The sequence below is a fragment of the Sebastes fasciatus genome, chromosome 13 (genome assembly GCF_043250625.1).
Source record: "Sebastes fasciatus isolate fSebFas1 chromosome 13, fSebFas1.pri, whole genome shotgun sequence".
NCBI lineage: Eukaryota > Metazoa > Chordata > Actinopteri > Perciformes > Sebastidae > Sebastes > Sebastes fasciatus.
This window is the reverse complement of record NC_133807.1, coordinates 22,011,538-22,031,919: the sequence shown is the minus strand read 5'-3', so window position 1 is coordinate 22,031,919 and position 20,382 is coordinate 22,011,538. Positions and strand designations below refer to the sequence as shown.

The 20,382-nt window shown below is 39.6% G+C and overlaps 2 protein-coding genes across 8 annotated transcripts; one reads left to right on the top strand and one right to left on the bottom strand.

The window, feature by feature from the left end:
• Nucleotides 1-578: 578 nt before the first annotated feature.
• On the bottom strand, nucleotides 579-12,033 carry dnajc7 (DnaJ (Hsp40) homolog, subfamily C, member 7). 6 transcript variants are annotated; one of them, XM_074656175.1, is made up of 14 exons: nucleotides 11,881-12,033; nucleotides 9,329-9,417; nucleotides 9,063-9,187; nucleotides 7,479-7,592; nucleotides 7,082-7,156; nucleotides 6,873-6,991; nucleotides 5,225-5,378; nucleotides 4,869-5,033; nucleotides 4,504-4,595; nucleotides 4,293-4,366; nucleotides 4,055-4,201; nucleotides 3,031-3,183; nucleotides 2,022-2,096; nucleotides 579-1,928 (listed from the first exon to the last, which is right to left on the bottom strand). In XM_074656175.1, the coding sequence occupies exons 1-14, from the start codon at nucleotides 11,952-11,954 to the stop codon at nucleotides 1,891-1,893; spliced, it is 1,494 nt and encodes a 497-aa protein (XP_074512276.1). In that variant the 5' UTR covers nucleotides 11,955-12,033; the 3' UTR covers nucleotides 579-1,890. The 6 variants fall into 6 exon arrangements, with proteins under 6 accessions (XP_074512276.1, XP_074512278.1, XP_074512277.1 ...); XM_074656177.1 differs by having other exon boundaries at nucleotides 2,031-2,096; XM_074656176.1 differs by having other exon boundaries at nucleotides 2,022-2,093.
• A 3,528-nt stretch (nucleotides 12,034-15,561) lies between these two features.
• On the top strand, nucleotides 15,562-19,321 carry nkiras2 (NFKB inhibitor interacting Ras-like 2). 2 transcript variants are annotated; one of them, XM_074656172.1, is made up of 4 exons: nucleotides 15,562-15,629; nucleotides 16,661-16,778; nucleotides 17,298-17,539; nucleotides 17,825-19,321. In XM_074656172.1, exons 2-4 carry the CDS (start codon nucleotides 16,685-16,687, stop codon nucleotides 18,065-18,067), a joined length of 579 nt encoding a protein of 192 aa, XP_074512273.1. In that variant the 5' UTR covers nucleotides 15,562-15,629; nucleotides 16,661-16,684; the 3' UTR covers nucleotides 18,068-19,321. The 2 variants fall into 2 exon arrangements, with proteins under 2 accessions (XP_074512273.1, XP_074512274.1); XM_074656173.1 differs by having other exon boundaries at nucleotides 15,581-16,163; nucleotides 16,333-16,778.
• Nucleotides 19,322-20,382: the final 1,061 nt, after the last annotated feature.

Below are 20,382 nucleotides of genomic sequence, written 5' to 3'. Positions count from 1 at the left end.
ACTATTGTGAGATTTGTGCTGATCAGAAGTGTCTTCTATTACTTTTGGTTTTCCACCTCCAATAAAAACAGGGTCTAAGGGCCTTATTTTAATGATCATATACTATTTTAGCATATACTTATTGAATCATGTTTATAATAAAGTAATTTTTGATAAATTTTGAGGTAAATTTTGGGGTAATTTGGCAGTTATTCCAAAGAAATTTCAAATAGGTTACTTGCTAATTATCACCTAATTACTATGAAATTAGCGGACCTGTAAAATTAAGTGTTACCAAATATACTCATGGATTAAGGTCACATGATATATTCCATAATTCTACAATCTGGTACACCTGAGTCAGTGTTTACAATGTTAAAGCGTTCTACCTAGATTTCAGAAGTGGCAGAGAAAAGAAAATGAGTGACCGGTAGAAATGTTCAGTGCGAGGAAAAAGGTTAATTTCAGACCCTGATTACAACTCTCCAGTTCTGTTTAAAAACACAGTTTCCATTATGATTACAACCTTATTATCAAATAGTATGAATATTTATAGAATTATTCATATTATGCCACTAAAACGAAATAAAACAACAATGTAGGGGAAACCCAGAGGCCAACTTTATTGACAAGGCTGGTACTTTTCAAGGATAAAGAGAGGATGGTTTCACCATAAGGGCAAAAAACAATGAGAGCAAAGATGAGGACGCTTTTCTTTTTCTTCATTTAGTCCACCAAGAGAACAGCACACTCATCAGGAAGTAAAGAGAACATTACCAGGTATCCATCATCAACCAATGTCTTTCTCAGACAATAAACACATCCTATTTGTTCTGTTTATCTGTTGCATGGAGTAACATTAGACAGCTCGCATCACAGTCAAGGAACACACAGAGCATAATCAATTTCATGCAGACCAAGCAAAACTATCATCTTCCTGAATTTGAGTCAAAAGGATGCTCATAAACGTTTTACATAACAGAAAGGCGTCCTCATCTTACACAGATGGTTCTATCAGACAGCAAATTTACAATAAATATACATATCAAAATAAAAAAAATGGAAAAAAACTATCACAAATTAACACTTTACATTCCAGTAAAATGTACAATGCAGCAATCTGTGAATGGCAACATCAAACATAAAACTTGTGACAACAAGAGGAGGAGGGGGACTTTGCTGGCAACAAAGCCAGCACAGCTGTCTCCACTGCCATCTTTCTACTGTGCTTCAGCTGTACTGTAAGTGTAACTCTAGGCTCCAGCCTCCAGCTGTGAATTTAAAAAAATGCTCAAGTGCTCCTATTGGCTTATGACAAGGAGGCAGTTTTCAGTGCGAATTCGTAGCAGCCGACAGTCTGTCTGACAGATTCTTCAACGGGGGAAAGGCGCCGCTTGCTAAGTGATTTCCTTCAGAAATCATTAAGCAAGTTATTAACTTTCATGCAGAGGATGCCCCCTCAGCAGTAAGGCAAGACGAGCCGAATAATAGCTTGCTCAATGCTCAGTCGCATCTCAAGAGTTTTCCCCAGGATGTCACTTCCTGCATGGATCGCTAAAAGCTCGGATACAATAGCTGCGCAATCTCTGCTATCTCAAAAACCCAGGAAATATTTGGACCACGGTTGCTAGCCATTACTGACTTTAAAGTTTGTTTCCTTCTGAGAGGAAGAAAACCAAATCCTAAATCAGTAACGCTATCAACTCAATCTGTGCCGTTTTGGTGTCCTTTGCTATACGGGCTTTACATCATATGTTGCATGTGGTCATTGGGTTGCATTCATTCAGTCAATGGCATAGACAGGAATCTGACTTGCAATCAGTCAGTCATTAAATATGGATGGAGGGTTGGGGGGTTGACATTGTTGAAAAGTCCTGATGTAGTAACTGTTTAGGTAGACGAATCCTCCAGTTAACCAAACTGGAAGAAGAAATTTCCTGGTCCAGACGCTGAAACAAACAATAAACAAGTCAATAACTGATGTATTTAAAAAAATATGAACGGCGAATGGTTGAAGGTAAAAAAGTTTTTTGTATACATACATGAATTACCTTCAAAACTAAAACCTCCTGGGCCTCCAAAGAATGCCTTGAAAATGTTGTTGGCATCAAAATCTGCTGGAAACGAAATGCATGCGAGAACAGTCTCATCATAAACACAACAGCTGTTTCATAATAAAAAGATGGTTCATTATCGTAGACGTGACTTGTACTTTTATCTGTCCTAGGGCTGCAACTAACGATTATTTTCATTGTTGATTAATCTGTCGATTATTTACTTGATTAATCGATTAGTTGTTTGGTCTATAAAATGTCAGAAAATGGTGAAAAATGTCGATCAGTGTTTCCCAAAGCCCAAGATGACGTCATCAAATGTCTTGTTTTGTCCACAAATAAAAGACATTCAGTTTACTGTCATAGAGGCGTAAAGAAACCCAAAAAATCTCATTTAAGAAGCTGGAATCAGAATTTTGACTTTTTGACTTAAAAAAAATACTCAAAGCGATTATCAAAATAGTTGGCTATTAATTTAATAGTTGACAACTAATTGATTAATCAATTAATCGTTGCAGCTCTTATCTGTTCAGCCCAGGGTTATTATAGTAAACAAAAACAAATATAAGTAGTGGAAATATTTTTACTAAACTAAAACTAAATAAAAGCTATACCTTTTACGAAAAACTAAACTGAAACGATATTGCCTGGTTAAAAACCTAATAAAAATTAAATACAAATGAACGTAAATACAAGTACGTAATACATATTAAGTTTTAGTTTTTTTAGCTATAATATATTGCTACCCAAAAAAGGAGACAGCATGAATTTATGTCAACTCTCGTGACTTTGAACCACAGAAACTGAATGGACTAGATCTTCCAGGATATGGAGCTACGCCGCAATCGCTTCACTAAAAACCTTTCTGAAAAACTGAAACTAAACTAAAATTAGCAAACACACTCTGAAAACTAACTAAAACTAAACTAAAATGAAATAAAAAACAATGGTTACCCTTGAGACCCCCCCCACCCCCAAGGCTTTCCCAGGTGCTCACCTCCCATGTTCATGCTGTCATCCTCCAGATCCTGACCGCTGTCATAGCGAGACTTCTTCTTTTGGTCTGAAAGCACGCTGAAAGCCTCGCCCACCTCCTTAAACTTCTTCTCCTCTTCCTTCTGCAACTCAGGACTAGCTCCGCTGTGACGGTCTGACAGGAAGGAGAGGGAAAAACACCACGCAGGTCATTTGGGCCGAGGGAGAGTAGTATACAGTAGGGCTGCTCGATTATAAATAAAAATTGTTTTTGGTCAATACTGAAACCATGATTATTTAACATGATTACTCATTGACTTCATCATGCATTTAGAACATTTAGTAGGCTACATTTTAAAGTTAAGTGCATCAATCTGGTGCACTTTGAGAGCCAAATTAAGAGGCTCGGTGTCTGAAGAACTTTGTGCTCTAGTAAACAATTTAATCATAAACACATTGGTTGTATAAATATGAATGGTGATGAAAAGTCACAACCATAAAGCATGGTAAACGAGACAGGGTCCGTGTTTCAAGCCGCACTGAGGACAATCTGTCCCGGTTGATAGTTGCGCTGGGAGCATGGGGCTCCATCCCTCCCCGCAGGGAGAGAGGGCACAGCGATCACTAAGCGGCGAGGTCTGGGCGAAGGGTGCTGTAAAGCACCACCTTCACCCTGAGCCTTTCCAAGCCGACCTAGAGCCGGTCGTGGCGCATCACTACTGAGGAAATACGTCCGGCGAGGGCCAGCCAGCTGGGGAGAGTTCCCACGAGGGAATCCTCCCACACCAAGCGGCCACCGCTGAGTGGGGTGAAAGCGCACAGCTGTAAAGGAAAGGGGTGCGCTGGATTTATGACACAAGACAAAACGAGGGCGTCATTGCGAAATGGAATACGGCACAATAATCGTTGATTATATTGTTTAGAATTGTTAGAAGTCGAAATCGTAATTGAAATGTGATTAATTGCACAGCCCTAGTTACAGTATTATGTAGAATTGCACAATGATTGCTTTATTGTTAGAGGGTATTTTCTGTTCAGTTAAGCACCTGGGTGATGTAACAGCGCCCGTTTGCGGTACGCTTTCTTGATCTCATCTTCTGTGGCGTTCTTATTCACCCCAAGCACTTTGTAGTAATCTTTCCGCTTGCTTTTCTTCAACTCCAGCTGGGCATGTTTCAGAAAGTGCTTGTGTTCTACAGAATAAAAAAGAAAGACGGAACAATAAAGCAGAATAAGGAGGAAATATCCCTGCTGAAAGCTGTGTGAGAGGAGTCTGATTCTCACCTTTTGTCTTCTCTGTCTGGTAAACCTTCTCATAATCTCGCACTGCCTCTTCATACTGCTCTGTGTCCATGTAGCTGCAGCACAGTATACACAACTCTGTTATTGTTTTTCAGATAATGATGCTGTCCTCTGTTTGTTCAAGTCTGAAAACCAAACACAACAGAACTTACTATCTCTATTAAGAACCAAGTTCAGAAAAGCTGGGACATACCACTGTGCTCTCCGTAAATAGGCCTTGATGTAGGTCTCATCCAGTTTAATGGCCTTCGTGCAGTCTTCAATGGCCTGTTCTAGTTTCTTCAGCTTTCAAAGAAAAAGAAAAAAGTGTGACCATGCGAGGCGGAGAGAGAAAAGTAGTGGCCTAGATCTCTGGATGTGACAGAGGAAAGTACAATATGCCAAAACACTTCATACTGTCAGAGGGAATGAATGCCGAATGTAACCTTTCCCACTTAAGAGAAATGACAGGTGTTAGTGGGTGTTAGTGTTTTTTTGTCCAGTGGGACTTCTTTTTACAGTTGACCACCCAGAACAACTTGTCAGATGTTGATGCTACCAGTGGCGTCTCTTCCTTACCTTAGATCCAACAGTGGCCCTATTACAGAACAGCTTGGCATTAGTCTTGATGTTGTTGGGGTCTATTGTTAGTGCCTCAGAGTACAGCTCATAGGCTGCCTCATAGTTTCCCTCCTTGAAGGCCTTGTTCCCCTCCTCCTTCTTGGCTTTTAGTGCTTTGGCGTTCTAGAAAGACAAAACATAAGACAACCTTAACAGCATGTCAATCACACAGAAAAATAGACGAGACAATATTGTATTTGCCAAACTCCTAAGTTAACAGCCCCTTTTAGAGGAAGGCATAAGACATAAATGTAATGGTTGCTTTTATAGGAATTTATTTGATTTATAAAAATCTCATCTACTGAATTACTCACTCTGCATGCGAGCCGAGCCTTGTCGTGGTCAGGAGCCATGCGCAGGGCCTGGACAAAGAACTGGACCGCCTTGTCAATGCAGTCCTCGTAGTACAGACAAAGACCACGCACGTACAGTGCATCTGCATTAGTGGAGTCCATTCTCAGAATATCACTAAACAGGAACAAATACTGAATATTAATGCCAGAGGAAAGCAGACATATGCAAAAAGAGAAATCATATAGAAAATATGGCATTTTGTGTCATCTTATTTAAGGTTTAGTTCACATCTGAAAACTGCAGTAAACTGTTGCTTCCCTGCAGTGATGAGACAGTTTACAAGGATGCAGTGGTGTAGCAGCAACTGATGGTAAATGGGGGAACAGACGTATCCATAATAGAAGCAGAGGACCAGCCAAATTAATTACCAGCTTTAGATTGTGAGAATGACTCTGACCTCTCTGAAAACAGAGCAACCTCCACACAGTTCCTGCAGGCAAATTAACAAGCTGGAGTGGTCAATCTTAGGAATGTGCCATATTTCAGGTGCTGTAATTGTGAATTTGAGAACAAGCTTACACTTTTAGACCCATGTTTCCAACTTGTGCATATAGTTTTTAAACCCACCAGGTGTGAAGACCCACAGATTTCAGCAATCTGGCACACTTGTATTCACTTAGATGAGTCATCTCAAGAAATCACAGTAAACGTGGAGCGGTCAGAGCATTTAAGAACATTTAAGAACATTATTCTGGCTCTATAGAAGCATCTCACTTTTACAGATTTGTACGTTTTACATTACTTCTTTCATATATTATGATTTTCCTGTTTCTGCACAGCTCTGGGATACAAGATTATAGCAGCTGATAAGCATTTCATAAATATGTCATAATGAGAGCTTCGTCAAGTTGGTATGGCATGCTATGGCACATGCACACCCGTGTCTTATTCTGCTTTCACACTGTGTTATTTGTCTATGTTTACATGCACACTAATGTTCCACTATTATTCCAAATATGACTATATTTCATGTAAACAGCATATTCCGTTTGGATAGTCTGAATTAGGCCCTATTCCGAATGGAGCATTTTCCAATAAAGACATGTGGGATATGCCGATATTATTCAGGCTTTAGGAGCATCCTTTGGACATGTATACAGCACATTCAGAATTCGCGTCTCAATTGGAGTTTTTACGGCAGTTTGCGACTCACGGCCTCTCGCCTGTTTACGGCCAGCTCTGTGCGTTGTACACAAACCAACTAGCCGACCGTTTGCAGAGATACGTGACAAAAAGAAAAGCCCACATTTCTGGTCGGAAGCAGAAACACTCTTACTTTTAAAATGATGAAAGACTTTGATATCAACAGGTTTTTGGATATGCGCAAATATCACACCGTCAACCTTTTCAAGAAGGAATGAAAGAGAGAGGCTGTTTTCGCAGAGTCGAACCAGTCCGCCACCGGTTACGTTAATCGGAGTATGCACGGCTGCATATAAATGGGAATATTAGTGGAATTTTCATTTTCATTAGCCGTGTTAACAGCTTAGTAGGAATATTGGTTTTTTTTCGGAATAAGGGAAAAAAAATATTTTGTAGTGTGACAAATTCAAATAATGTCAGTTAAATAAGTGAATCGCCAAGTATTTTTCAAATATGTTGTCTTACCTGGCTACAGACTGAGCCTCAGGGTAGCGTCCCAGCAGGGCTAAGCACTCTGCCTTCAGGATCTTGAACCTGTGACAGGCTGCGGCAGACTCCAAGGCACGGTCCATGCAGAAAACAACCTAGAGACAACCACAGCACACCGGAAGTTACTGGTGATATACCACACAACTATCAAAATGAAATAAGACAGTAACCACTGTATAGCTTACCATCCTGAAGTCTCTCTTCTCAAATCCAATCTCTGCCATTCTCTCATATTCAAGGATGGATTCTGCATTCTTCAGCTGAAATGAATTTGTGGTGTTCAGTGATCATTTCAAAGACTTGTAGTTGCTTTACAGTTACCACTGGCCTCTCTTCCGTGCCTTGCTTAATGCTTGTAAAACTAGGTCAGTGCAAGCTGCAGCACTTCTGTGAATAACCTAAAACTTGCCTTCTGGCTTTGTCATTGAGAATTAACACTAACTCCAGTTGATCTCCTCTTAAACCGCTAAGTATCAGACTTTTTTCACATTATTTGCACTAGCTCGGCCAAAGCTTATCTGATAGTGGATAATCATGTCCAAAGTTGTCGGATCAGGCTCTGTCAATCCGAGGTCAGCTCACCTCCTGCTGGGACTGGCTGTTGTCGGGCTCCAGCTCCAGAACCCTCTGGAAACAGCGGCTGGCAGCCATAGCATTGCCAAGGGACAGGTGGCACTTGCCCTCTCGCAGATGGCCCTGTGGGTAAAAGACTTACAGTTCACAAACTGAAGTGATAACGTCCCTCGATTCCCTGGTTGAAAACAGTTGGGCACCAAAAACTAAACCATGACTAGCTCTAACTTACACCTTTTTATCCCTTTGGTAAAATCATAATGCTACTTGTCATTCCTACAAGTTGAACAGGTACATATCTCTGCGATGTAATAAACAACTACACTCAAAGTTCAAGGTCCCACGTTTCTATGCGCTAGAATCAAAAACCACCTTCCAAGTTAATTTTACTCTATTATGAAGCCAATAATATTAATAGAGCTGCAACGATTAATCAATTAGTGGTCAACTTTTAAATAGATCGATCAATTGGTTTGAGGAAATCTTATTATTTTTTTTTTTTTTTAAAAAGTAAAGTTCTCTGATTCCAGCTTCTTAAATGTGAACATTTTCTGGTTTCTCTACTCATCCATGACATTTTATAGACCAAACAACTAATCGATTAATCGAGAAAATAATCGACAGATTACTCGACAATGAAAGGATTCGTTAGTTCGGCATTGTCCACAGCATTCTGGAAAATGTAAGAAATCATTTAGCAAAGCATTAGTAGCAGTGGCGGCTGGTGGATTTTTTTTTGGGTAGGGCCAATCAATTTCAACAAACATCCTAGTACGATTCAATGCAAAAAAAGGTATCAGAAACGCATTACTACTTTGCAGTTACATTTTTGTCATTTATTCCAACACTGACATAAGGACATCTTATTCATACAATTCAGTATGTTAATATAACATACGACAGATCATTTATAAAGGAAATGGGCTGTGAGAGAAGAGAAGTGGAGAGAAGCGAGAGACGAGAAGACAAGATCACGCGAGAACTGACATGAGCCCTGACGAGAACAGAGAGAGACACACGTGAACGTGCGCGCGCACACCATGGGCCAAATCAGTTTGGCCCTCCCGGAAGTCTTTTTTACGGCGCTGATTGGATGAATTGTATGTCATTCATGCTTGTAATCATATATCTTTAATCAGTGATTGGCTGTGCTGCTTATTAGACCCGCCTTCCTTGGGCCAAATCCATTTGGCCCCAGAAAGTGCACGTGCAGCAGAGCAGCTGAGAGGTGCACTAGCAGAGAGTTCAAGGAGGAAAGCAGATATTTGGCGCAGTTATCCTATTTTACAAATATTACGGGTATATTCCATAGGTCAAAAACACACATAGACAATTTTTATAAATTTTATAATTAATAATTTTTTTTTTTTTTTTGGTGGCTCAAGGTGGGTGGGGCCAGGCCCCGTGGCCCTCTATTGGCCGGCCGCCACTGATTAGTAGTAGTACGCTGAGGGAAATGTATACAGCAAAACAAAATAACACTCAGAACAAATTGCATATTAATGTAGACTGAAAATGTAACAATGTAAGACATTACGAGAGTAGATTTTCCCTGAAATAAAGAATAACGTTTCCCCCCCCCCCACAACCTACCTTCATGAAGTCGTCATCTAGTCGTACTGCTTGCTGGGAATCCTCTAAAGCCTCTCTGTACCGACTCAACATCATTAGCGTGGCTGCCCGGTTTCCATAGTAACTTGCATTCTTCGGACACATGTCTGTATAACAAACAAGTTATTGACATCCTATCAAGGACAGACAGAATTCAAACTTTTATTTCTTACCCAAACAGGAAAGAAATCAATATAAACCCCATCGACTAACAGGAAGACCGACTCAGATTATTTAGGGGTAATTACCTATGGCCTTGGTGTAATAATTGAATGCTTCTGCGTAATCCTTCTTGATATAAAAGGCATTGCCTTGCTCTTTGTAGCCATCCGCTTCCCTGTGTACAAGTGGGCAGAAAGACAGACAAAAAAAGGCAAATTTAGCAGATAAGACTCAGATGAGTGCAGTTATGGACAGAACATGACTATACAGGTATGTGGTGTTCAACTGGCTCGGTATGTTTAAAACACATTACTGAACTTTTTGTCTGCGAAAAAAACCCTTTAAACTGTAAGACCGTTGATCTTTAAAAGGTGCAATGTGTAAGATCTGACCACATACTCCAAACAAATAGGGTTCAGCATTTCACCTCTACTACTGAGTCTATACAATCCACATTTACAATCATCAGTTATAGGATTTTATCACGTATCGCAATAAAAAAAACCACTCACAGTAAGTTGATCGTGGTGAATTTCCATTATTGGGATAATCGTGAATATCTTTTATAGTATATAGTCCAATATTTGGATAGTTTGTTTATTGGATTAAATCCAAAGTGGCAGAAATGAGAAAACAACTCCTATTTTCGTTTTGTCCTCCCCACCGCCAGGTGACTACTACACCGGGAAAAGCAGCTCTGGGGAGGGAACTTCAGTTAGCGGCTGTAGCAACTCAAATTCAGCCAGCAGAAATCCCAACACCGGGGATCTGATCCGGGACCTAGTGATGTTATGTGCTGTGCCGAGGCTTCGGAGCGTGTGCCGATTAATCCAGGAAGTTTTCTGTGAAGCGCGTATCGAGGCTGATATCGTCTTAGACCAATGACGTCATTGAAGACGCCCGAAGCTGAAATACAGTTGAGAACTTATTATTCCTGAATAAAAACGAATGTCTCCCATCCATCATTTTCCTATAGTTACACATTCACTGCCGTCTGCCCAGTTAAATCACTTCCACATGTCTGGAATATTTCTGCCTGTTTTGCACTCTTTGACCAATAGGTGGTTTCGTGTGCACATGAAGCCCAGATGAAGCCTCGTGAAATGAACCCTTTTTGCGAACCAATTTGCTGGAGAGCTTCAGCGCTTCATGAAGCTTGCCATCACTAGGGATGTCACGGTACCAGAAATCTAGTAGTCGATACCAATACCAGTGAATTTCCTTGATTCTCGATACCAATTCGATACCATGGTAAAAAAACAACAACAACAATAAATCCCATGTAATTCAACACGTACTCTTTAATTAAAAACATTTGAACATTACAAAAAACAGAGGCATGTAGCCTTTAAGTAATAAATACAAATAATTGACCCATTTTGTTCATTTTGGCGGATCAGCAGCATGCTATCAATCGATAGTCAGACGACGGACATTACATACTGACCGTGAATGCATCTGGTCCATCATCTCAGAGTAGTAGGAGTAGGAGCAGAAGGCAGAGGATTTGTTTGTCGAAGCGAAAAGCAAACGCACCTATTTGGCAATATTTCAGGTTTAATCTCAATGCCATAAGAAAACCATAATGAGGTAATCGCTGCGAGGTGGATGGAGCTGTCACAGCAGGTGTGCACGGAGCACCGGTGCCAGGTAGACCCCCGTACCAGAGCCCAGCAGCAAAAGCGCTACCACCTGACGGTAAAGATCAGAGTCAGCGCTCTCTGCATATATTGACCGTCATCTTTTCTTGTAAAATGTCCGGTGTAATCGGTAACACCGGTGTTGTCACAAGATTATTAACCGATGGAAAAATGTTCCTCACTGTCACATCCCTACCAACGACCGTTACAGGCATCGTACGGTATCGTCGGTACTGTAGAAAAAGAGTACGGTCACTTTTTTTTGTTTAAATGTTGGCATCGACTCGGTACCGAAGTATCGGTTCTCGTGACATCCCTAATCACTACTCGGACCGCCTCGACTCCCTGCCGGATCAACAAACCTTCTGTTGCTGCCGTTAGAGGAGGACACAGGTTAAACCCAGCGCCTACATGGTGAAATGCTGCCCCCTGTTTGTTCGGAGGAAGAAGCCAGATCTCACACACTGCACCTTTAAACTGTCAGAGTGAATGTGATCATTCATAATCATGTGTGTCAAGAGAGCATGTCCAGGAATGTGACCAGCTAAACATAGAAAACACAGCAGTGGCAGAAGAGCCTACACCAATCAAACACGTAGCTATTTTGTGAAGCTGACAGGGAGCTGAGCCAGGAACATATGACACCATGCTGCTGCCTTCACTGGGTAGTCTTTCATGTATTTACATCACGACCACACAGGCAGTGAATGGTGTCATCAACTAGTATCACACTGCAATAATGTGAAAGCAGGTAACGACAGATTTGTAGATATTACACTGTGCAGCCCGGGAATCCAGCAGCAGAGGAGCTGAGAGGAGGAGAAGCAGGCTGAAGGCTCCCGGAGGAGAATGAAGCTAAACAGCAGCTAGTTAGCTTCCCACAGTGCGAAGTGCGAAGCAAATTAACATATTAAGGGCTTTTGAAGACACATGTCAGTACAACGCTTCGTTACAGATGTGTTTCTGCCGCTGACATCACAGCCTTAGATGTGTTTTACCTCTCCAGTTCCTCGTCACTGAGCAGTTCCATGTCAGGGTCCATGTTCACAGCATCACAGCTCTCCGCAGCCATTTTGCCGTCAATGAGGGAGGGGGCGTGGCCTCATAACTGCAGTCCGTGACGTACAGCTGTAGTGATGGGAATTGCGGGTCTTTTTAGCGAGCCAGATCATTTGAGCTCAGCTCAACCAAAGAAGAGCCGGCTCTTTCGGCATCCCAAACGGCTCTTCGTTTTTTTACCACTTCTGCCTTTTATAATTCAACTAAATTTAGCGCTGTTTTTTTTAGGTTATTTTTTGGGGGCATTTTTACCATTTTTATTGACAGTGGATAGAGTCTTGGAAAGGGGGGAGAGAGAGAGTGGATGCGGAAAGGGCCACAGGCCGGATTCGAACCCAGGCCACTGCAGTCAGGACTGTTACATGGGCGCCGCTCTACCAACTGAGCTAACCAGGCGCCCATTTAGCGCTGTTTTGACCTATGATTTTTATTTTTTTATTTATTTGACCTTTATTTAACCAGGTAAAATCAATTGAGAACCAATTCTCATTTACAATGATGACCTGGCCAAGAGGCAGTAGCAGTCCACACAAGTGACACAAACAGCACAGATACAATACAGTATGACAAACACATGAGAAAATGGCTAAAAACAGCATAGGTAAATTAATAAACACTATGTACAAAAAAAGGCGGATTACTGGATGTTCTTTGTAAAAATGGAAGAGCGAGAGAGAAGTGAGGGCTGGTCAGCAAGTACAGCAGTCAACTATGACTTGTTGCAGCTTTTGTTTGAACATGTTGAGAGAGGTGAGAGCTGTTAGTTTGAACGTGTTTTGTAGTGAGTTCCAGTCATTTGCAGCAGCAAAATGAAAGGAGTTATGACCAAACACAGTACGGACTTTTGGAATGATGAGCCTAATGAAGTTGATGATTAGTATGTGTGCACACCAGTGGCGGCCGGCCAATAGAGGGCCACGGGGCCTGGCCCCACCCACCTTGAGCCACCAAAAAAAAAAAAAAATTATAAAATTATTAATTATAAAAATTATAAAAATTATAAAAATTGTCTATGTGTGTTTTTGACCTATGGAATATACCCGTAATATTTGTAAAATAGGATAACTGCGCCAAATATCTGCTTTCCTCCTTGAACTCTCTGCTAGTGCAGCTCTCAGCTGCTCTGCTGCACGTGCACTTTCTGGGGCCAAATGGATTTGGCCCAAGGAAGGCGGGTCTAATAAGCAGTACAGCCAATCACTGATTAAAGATATATGATTACAAGCATGAATGACATACAATTCATCCAATCAGCGCCGTAAAAAAGACTTCCGGGAGGGCCAAACTGATTTGGCCCATGGTGTGCGCGCGCACGTTCACGTGTGTCTCTCTCTGTTCTCGTCAGGGCTCATGTCAGTTCTCGCGTGATCTTGTCTTCTCGTCTCTCGCTTCTCTCCACTTCTCTTCTCTCACAGCCCATTTCCTTTATAAATGATCTGTCGTATGTTATATTAACATACTGAATTGTATGAATAAGATGTCCTTATGTCAGTGTTGGAATAAATGATAAAAATGTAACTGCAAAGTAGTAATGCGTTTTTGATACCTTTTTTTGCATTGAATCGTACTAGGATGTTTGTTGAAATTGATTGGCCCTACCCAAAAAAAAATCCACCAGCCGCCACTGGTGCACACATATCACTTAAATTATTAAATATAATTATACTGTAGCATCCCTGGTCAATGAAGCTACGAGGCAGGAACTCGTTTCGCTGGTACTTTATTCCTCAGCTTGAACATAGGTTACTGTGGGCCGTAACCAACGCCAAAACAACAAAGCTATCTCTATAGCGTGCTTTCTGCATTAGCAACTCACTTCGACATCTCCCGCTTCTCGTCTCTCACACAATCCACAAAACTAACAGGAACAACAACAACCCTCCCTACTAAAGCCTCTGCCAATCACAGGTGGCTATCTCCACAAATCACTGTCAATGCTACGTTTGCTGACATCATGTAAACCTCACTAACTACAGTCAGAATCAGAATCAGAATCAGAAAGGTGTTTATTGCCAGGTGTAAGAGGTATACACTAGGAATTTTCTTTGGTTTTGTAGGTGCAAGTCAGACAGTATAATAACAAAGAAATAGATAAAACGTTAGAATAAAATAAGAATAAAAATGTACAATTTACAAAATAAGCTATAAACAAAAATAAACATGATATAAACAGATAGTGCAAATGTAACATAACTTTTAACTTTAGCTGAATATAACATTTCCAGAATATCATAATTTTACATGCTGCTTCGTTTCCGACTGTCACTCATCTTGTCTGCTATTCGCGCACCGCACTCCTCCTCTCTCTCTTTCTCTCCTCCTCTCCCTCCTGCTCTGTACCTGTACACCATCAGCGCGCCGCGCAGCCCCGCCCCTTCCTGCTTGATGGTATGATCCTCGTTTGTCATCACCTGATTGGTCGCACGGACGTCATTAACACAACATTCAGTCACAGTCAGTGCATGGAGTGCCCGTGGCCCAGAGAAGATCGTCCTATCATTCTGCCTTGAATTACAGTTTTTCTCGATTGTTTACACACATTTTCTGAAAGCATGCCTCATACTCTCAGAACTCTACACACAAATCAAAAAACACACACACAATGGGCAAAACCCCTCAATTCTCCTGCAAAATGAAACTTTACATTCAAAACAATGTTATTTCTTCTCAAAATGGTATTTTGTTTTCAAATGACACACACACACCATCATATGAATAGACATGTATAAGAACCAGTTGAACACTGATGTGCTCAATGTAAAACACTATGATGAATGGAAAAAACTTCTTCTCCATTCATCATAATGACTCAGGCCTTTTTTTTTGTTCAGTGTTACACTTACTACAGACAGTACATACATAAGTGTGTTGTAAAATATTTTAGAATATTGTTTTTATACTCAGAACACACAAATACACGGTAACAAATATATTTTATTTCCCCCACAAAAACAATGTACACAGTGAACATCCCAACCAACACAAAGTTGCACATACAGAGGTCTACATACAAAACAACAGAAGAATTTACTGTATACAGTTACAGTAAAAAAAACTATGCTGCATCCTCTCTTCTGTTTCGGTCTGGCCACAGCACCTCATCCACATCACAAGCAATGTTTTCCCTGGCCAAGCAGCGGGGGAAATATCGCTTAGCATGTCGAATCCAGCCATGAAAAGCATCAACTGATTGCTAATTGTAACACTGTGTGACAGGTGTTTGCCCATGTGATGAGTCAGTGTGCATAGTAGGGCAATTGACTTTAGAATTTTGAATGACAGTGTGTTCCTTGTGAAAACGAGATTTTCTTCATGAAAAGTGTGCCAAATGCAGAGAATTGTGTGTAGTGTTTTGAAAAAAGTGTGTTTTAGAACTGCAATTTGAGTGTAAAGCAGGAATTGTGCTTGTAGTTTAGCAGAATTGGTTCAGGGGGTTGGTGCATGAGTTACATGTTGTGGTCATTGTGTGTCAAGTACCAGTATTTGTGTGTAAACAATTGAGAAAAACTGTAATTCAAGAAAAGAAAAAAAAAACGTCTCTCGGACGGGAGCCGGCTCTTATCTTCACTTAAAAGAGCCGGCTCAATGACCCGACTCGTTCGCGACAGACACATAACTGCAGTCCGTGACGTACTCACTGTAAACAGGAAGTAGAGACCGTTAGGTAAGAGGAGCAGTTTGGCAGCAAGTAAGAATTATACTAATAAGATCATAAATATCTCTCTGCAGGTAGCTAATATCAGCGTGTACATGTTTGAAGACACGACTTCTACTAGTCAGTTTCTGTTGACTAACATTAGAGACTTGTTATGTGATGTCGTGGCTCTTTATCTCACAGATAGCTAATGCTAAGCTAACTCTCTATGGAGACATGTTAGTTATTCAGCTAGATAACGTTTCTGTGATGTAAACATGTTTAATACCTTTATTCGCTCTAAGTTATACATTGTTTGTTACATATTTTAGCAGTGATGTTATCCCCCAAACCCATGCGTAGTACAATGATATAATCGTGTAATAGTGCAATATATCCTTGATGCAATATACAACTCAAGTGAAACTACCTTTGTTTACATTTTATTTATTACATTTACCCTACCTATTTTACAAGTGCAACTACCTCTGTTTACATTTTATTTATTACATTTACCCTACCTATTTTACAAGTGCAACTACCTCTGTTTACATTTTATTTATTACATTTACCCTACCTATTTTACAAGTGCAATTACCTTTGTTTACATTTTATTTATTACATTTACCCTACCTATTTTAAATGTGCAATTACCTCTGTTTACATTTTATTTATTACATTTACCCTACCTATTTTAAATGTGCAATTACCTTTGTTTACATTTTATTTATTACATCTACCCTACCTATTTTACAAGTGCAACTACCTCTGTTTATATTACATCTATTTTTATATTTTATACTTCTAGTGTAACACTTCTGTTTATATTTATTTATTACATTTACTTTACCTGTTTAATTTGCTTTATAACTGTGTGTGTTTTACCTGTTATATGTTTTATCTGCCTCGTTTAGTCTTGTTTTAAAGCACTGACCAGAAGTGGCAACTGTGAATCTAGTTGTATTTAATACAATGATAATAAAGCTTTCTATTCTATTCTATGATGCTATGCACTGACATTGCAATGTTAATAAAGTATGTTTTTTGACAGTTTTCTATCTGTGTATCTTCTCCATGATAAACAGGATTTTCTGACCTGAGAGTGAGTCATGGGTAAAAGCTGTAAGGTGGTTGTGTGTGGCCAGGCTGCAGTTGGTAAAACAGCTGTACTGGAACAACTACTGTATGCCAATCATGTTGCAGGTATACTTTTTGCCTTATAAAAAATACAATTTCACTATATTTATTAGTTCAAATTACACTATTTACCTACCTTTGATGCACTGTACAATACAGTTGTTGATTGTCAAGAGTATGTTGCAGGTTGGTAATTCTCTTTGTAATTAGTGGCATTACACATTTCTATTCTATATTTTCTATTCTATATTTATGTTCTTGACTTTTGCCTGTATGTTTACATCTTCACCAAGGCAAATTCCTTGGAAGTGAATAACCTACTTAGCAGTAACCCTTATTGTGATTCTGAATTAAATGTTCAGTTTGATAGCCATTTATTCTTCCTGATATACTGGTAAATTTAAGGTTATCTAATAACAAATGCGCACTCAGTAATTATTTTCTAAAACTAAAAGACTTATGTAATGTTGAACCGATTCCCTGCATGTTTTTTTCTACTGGCACCCTGTCATACAAAGTGTATTGCTATAATACTTATACAGTATATCACACCATATGTGCCTGTTTTTGTTTATCCACGGTTAGGCTCAGAGCCCATGGAGACCCTGGAGGATATCTACATCGGCTCCATAGAAACTGACCGTGGCACACGGGAGCAGGTGCGCTTCTATGACACCCGCGGACTCCGGGATGGGATGGAGTTTCCTCGACATTACTACACTTTTGCAGATGGCTTTGTGCTCGTCTACAGCATCGACAGCAAAGAGTCCTTTAAGCGGATGGAGGCCCTCAAGAAGGACATCGACCGTCACAGAGACAAGAAAGAGGTGAGGACTGAACTCACTTATATGCTCGGGGTGGTTAATTTGATGCTACTTTAATAGAGCTGGGTTAATTTGGAGGGGACTAATTAGAGAACCCCAAACAGATTTCTCCAATTCCAATGCCCTTCGTATTGGAATGAGATCTATACATTATTAATTTGAATGTTGTTTCCTACTGATTCTCTTTAAGTCCCAACAGACAACCTGCCACAGTTGATGCTATTGCTAATATTGTTGCTGATGTGAACAAGCTAGAGATGACACTGACGTGATGACCCTGATCCACAGGTGACCATCGTTGTGCTGGGTAACAAGCTGGACAAGCAGGATGAGAGGAGAGTTGACTCTAACATGGCCCAGAACTGGGCGAAGAACGAGAAGGTGCGTCTGTGGGAGGTGTCGGTGGTGGAACGGCGCACACTGATCGAACCCTTTGTCTACCTGGCCAGCAAGATGACCCAGCCCCAGAGCAAGTCCACTTTCCCTCTCAGTCGCAATAAGAACAAGGGCAGTGGCTCTACCGACAGCTGAATGACCGGACACCGTTGTCATGTTCAAGAGGGAGGAAACAGGGAGAGGAGGTTTGTTAAAGGGAACTTAGTTTTGCTAAAAAACTATTTTGATATTATGAAGGATTGAGGTAGTAAGAGTTGGTTTGTGATGAGGAGAAAAGGCAGCATGATTGTATGGATATTTATATACAGTGAGCACTGTTGGTATTGATATAGCATCCATATTTCATGCTTTGGTGAAATACTAATTATAAATGAGTAAAAATGCTGATCTTTTATCAGCTAAGAAATTGAAGGATGCAAAGTGGTTTTGTTTCCCATTTTATTAGTTTGGATTATGGTCTAACTATTCATCCTCATAATTACCGCTGTTGACATCAGCAGTCATATTTCGACCTAAATTATTTAGTTCTTAAACTACTGACAATCAACATTTTTATCTCAGTTTATACTTAAACAGTCCGGCGTTACAAGATATCAGAGACTCATGGTGCTCACTGCATAGCTAAATTATTAATCATATACACTGGCTACTATTTTATTTACATGTGCACTACATGTATACACAGATTGAATCAGAAATGGCAGCAGCTACTCATGTAACCTAATTATTGCATCACACAAATGCTGAATTTCACATGTTGTAAAAGATTTATAGGTGATTGTTTTATTGATACATTATTGATGATGTGCTGTTTATTGATCTGGAGATTTGTTACACTATACTTGTTCTTTGCTGAGATTCACTGTTAGATGTTGTACAGTGAGTGATTGACATTCCTAACCACATATTGCCTTCTGTACAGGCTGTTGAAATTGAAATATGAGATAAATGATGTTCAGATGAAAGATGGTTTCTGCAGGTTCAGGTGCTACTTTTTTTCTGTTTGTGACACATTAAAGACATAGAGCACTACAGTATATAGTAAAACGTCATAGCATTAAGTCATCATATAATCAGTTACAGTCACTGCTGGAGTTGAAGCTGGTATAGTTTTTACTAAGCTGTAAAATAAAACCCAGAAGTTATTCATTAGTCGACAATTGAACCGTTTCTTTAGGGTGCAACATGAGTCAAAAATATGAGCATTATTTGTTTCATTGAAAAGGGGAAATTTGTATGCATGTGTTTGTGTCTCAACACTATGTATCATACATGCAACTTTTTTTGTGAATATCAGGCTTTTATGTATTAATATCCATAAATGTGTTCACTTGATATTTGTTTGCATGTTTTGTAAACAAATTAAAGATTTCTTTCTGTGCCTAAAAATAATTTGTGGTGATCTGTAGCCAATGTGAATTTGTGAGTTTGATGAAAGAAAAACTCATATCCACTTTAAAAAGTAAACCCAGTTACTGATTTTCAGTTAATTTACATCGTAGTATGTTTCATGGCCAGGCCTTGATTTTTTTGTTTTAAGGGAAATATCCATGTGTATACAACTCAGTAACCTTTGGGATCCCTGTGCTATAGGCTGTAACCAATCTGCGGTTACAACAATCTTTAAAAAAGGTGCACTGATTTTACAATTGAGTTATAAATATGGTTGACAAAATTGTTTGTATAGTCTGGTGGTACAGGTACAGTATAAGCATAAGAGACATGGACAAAAAAAACAAATAATTATATGTGCACAGTACATAAAAATGATTTATTTACAAATGTCCTGTCTGCCTTGACTCTGTTATGAACAACTGGAGCAGAGTAAATCAAGCTAAAAATAATCAGGAGTGTTCACTACCCTCCAGTGGTCACAGTGAGGAACTGCAACACTACAAACCAGGGTCAGGTAGCAAGTAAATAAAGGTGGACAAAACATTCACAAAGGTAGTATATATATATATATATATATATATAGCTGTGTATTGTAATGCATTACATGATTCAGGGTTATGTGATATTAAAGTGTATATTATTAACACAGATTTCTGCTAACATGCCTATTAATATACTTTTTGATACATCTAAAGAATGATACTATTCACTAGAAATATCTGTAATATTGTCACTATATCTATATATTCTATATATAGATATCCCACATTGACACCCCATGATACCCACTGACACAATCTGACAAATTAATGAAATGTTACTAAGTAATTTGTGTGTTACACATGTGGTATGCTTTTTTAATACTGTTTGTCATTTGTGAGTATTTAAGGACCGTTTTTTCAAGGAAAAAGTGTTAGCATTTTATTTAAAATAAAGTATTTTACTACCACTTGATGATACAGGATCAGCCGTAAAATCAGCCTATAATTAAAAATGAATGAGGTTTATTCAAGTGTTCTTTTATTGCCATCTAGTGTATGATCTTAATAGTGAAC

Bases quoted from the DNA above. Each gene is read 5' to 3' on its own strand.
- nkiras2 (XM_074656172.1), top strand. From the start codon at position 16,685: ATGGGTAAAAGCTGTAAGGTGGTTGTGTGTGGCCAGGCTGCAGTTGGT. The intron at 16,779-17,297 runs GTATACTTTTTG...ATCCACGGTTAG, and splicing joins GTATGCCAATCATGTTGCAG to GCTCAGAGCCCATGGAGACC. The intron at 17,540-17,824 runs GTGAGGACTGAA...CCTGATCCACAG, and splicing joins GTCACAGAGACAAGAAAGAG to GTGACCATCGTTGTGCTGGG.
- dnajc7 (XM_074656175.1), bottom strand. From the start codon at position 11,954: ATGGCTGCGGAGAGCTGTGATGCTGTGAACATGGACCCTGACATGGAA. The intron at 5,379-6,872 runs GTAAGACAACAT...GTTCCTGTTTAG, and splicing joins GAGGCTCAGTCTGTAGCCAG to TGATATTCTGAGAATGGACT. The intron at 5,034-5,224 runs GTGAGTAATTCA...TTGTCTTTCTAG, and splicing joins AGGCTCGGCTCGCATGCAGA to AACGCCAAAGCACTAAAAGC.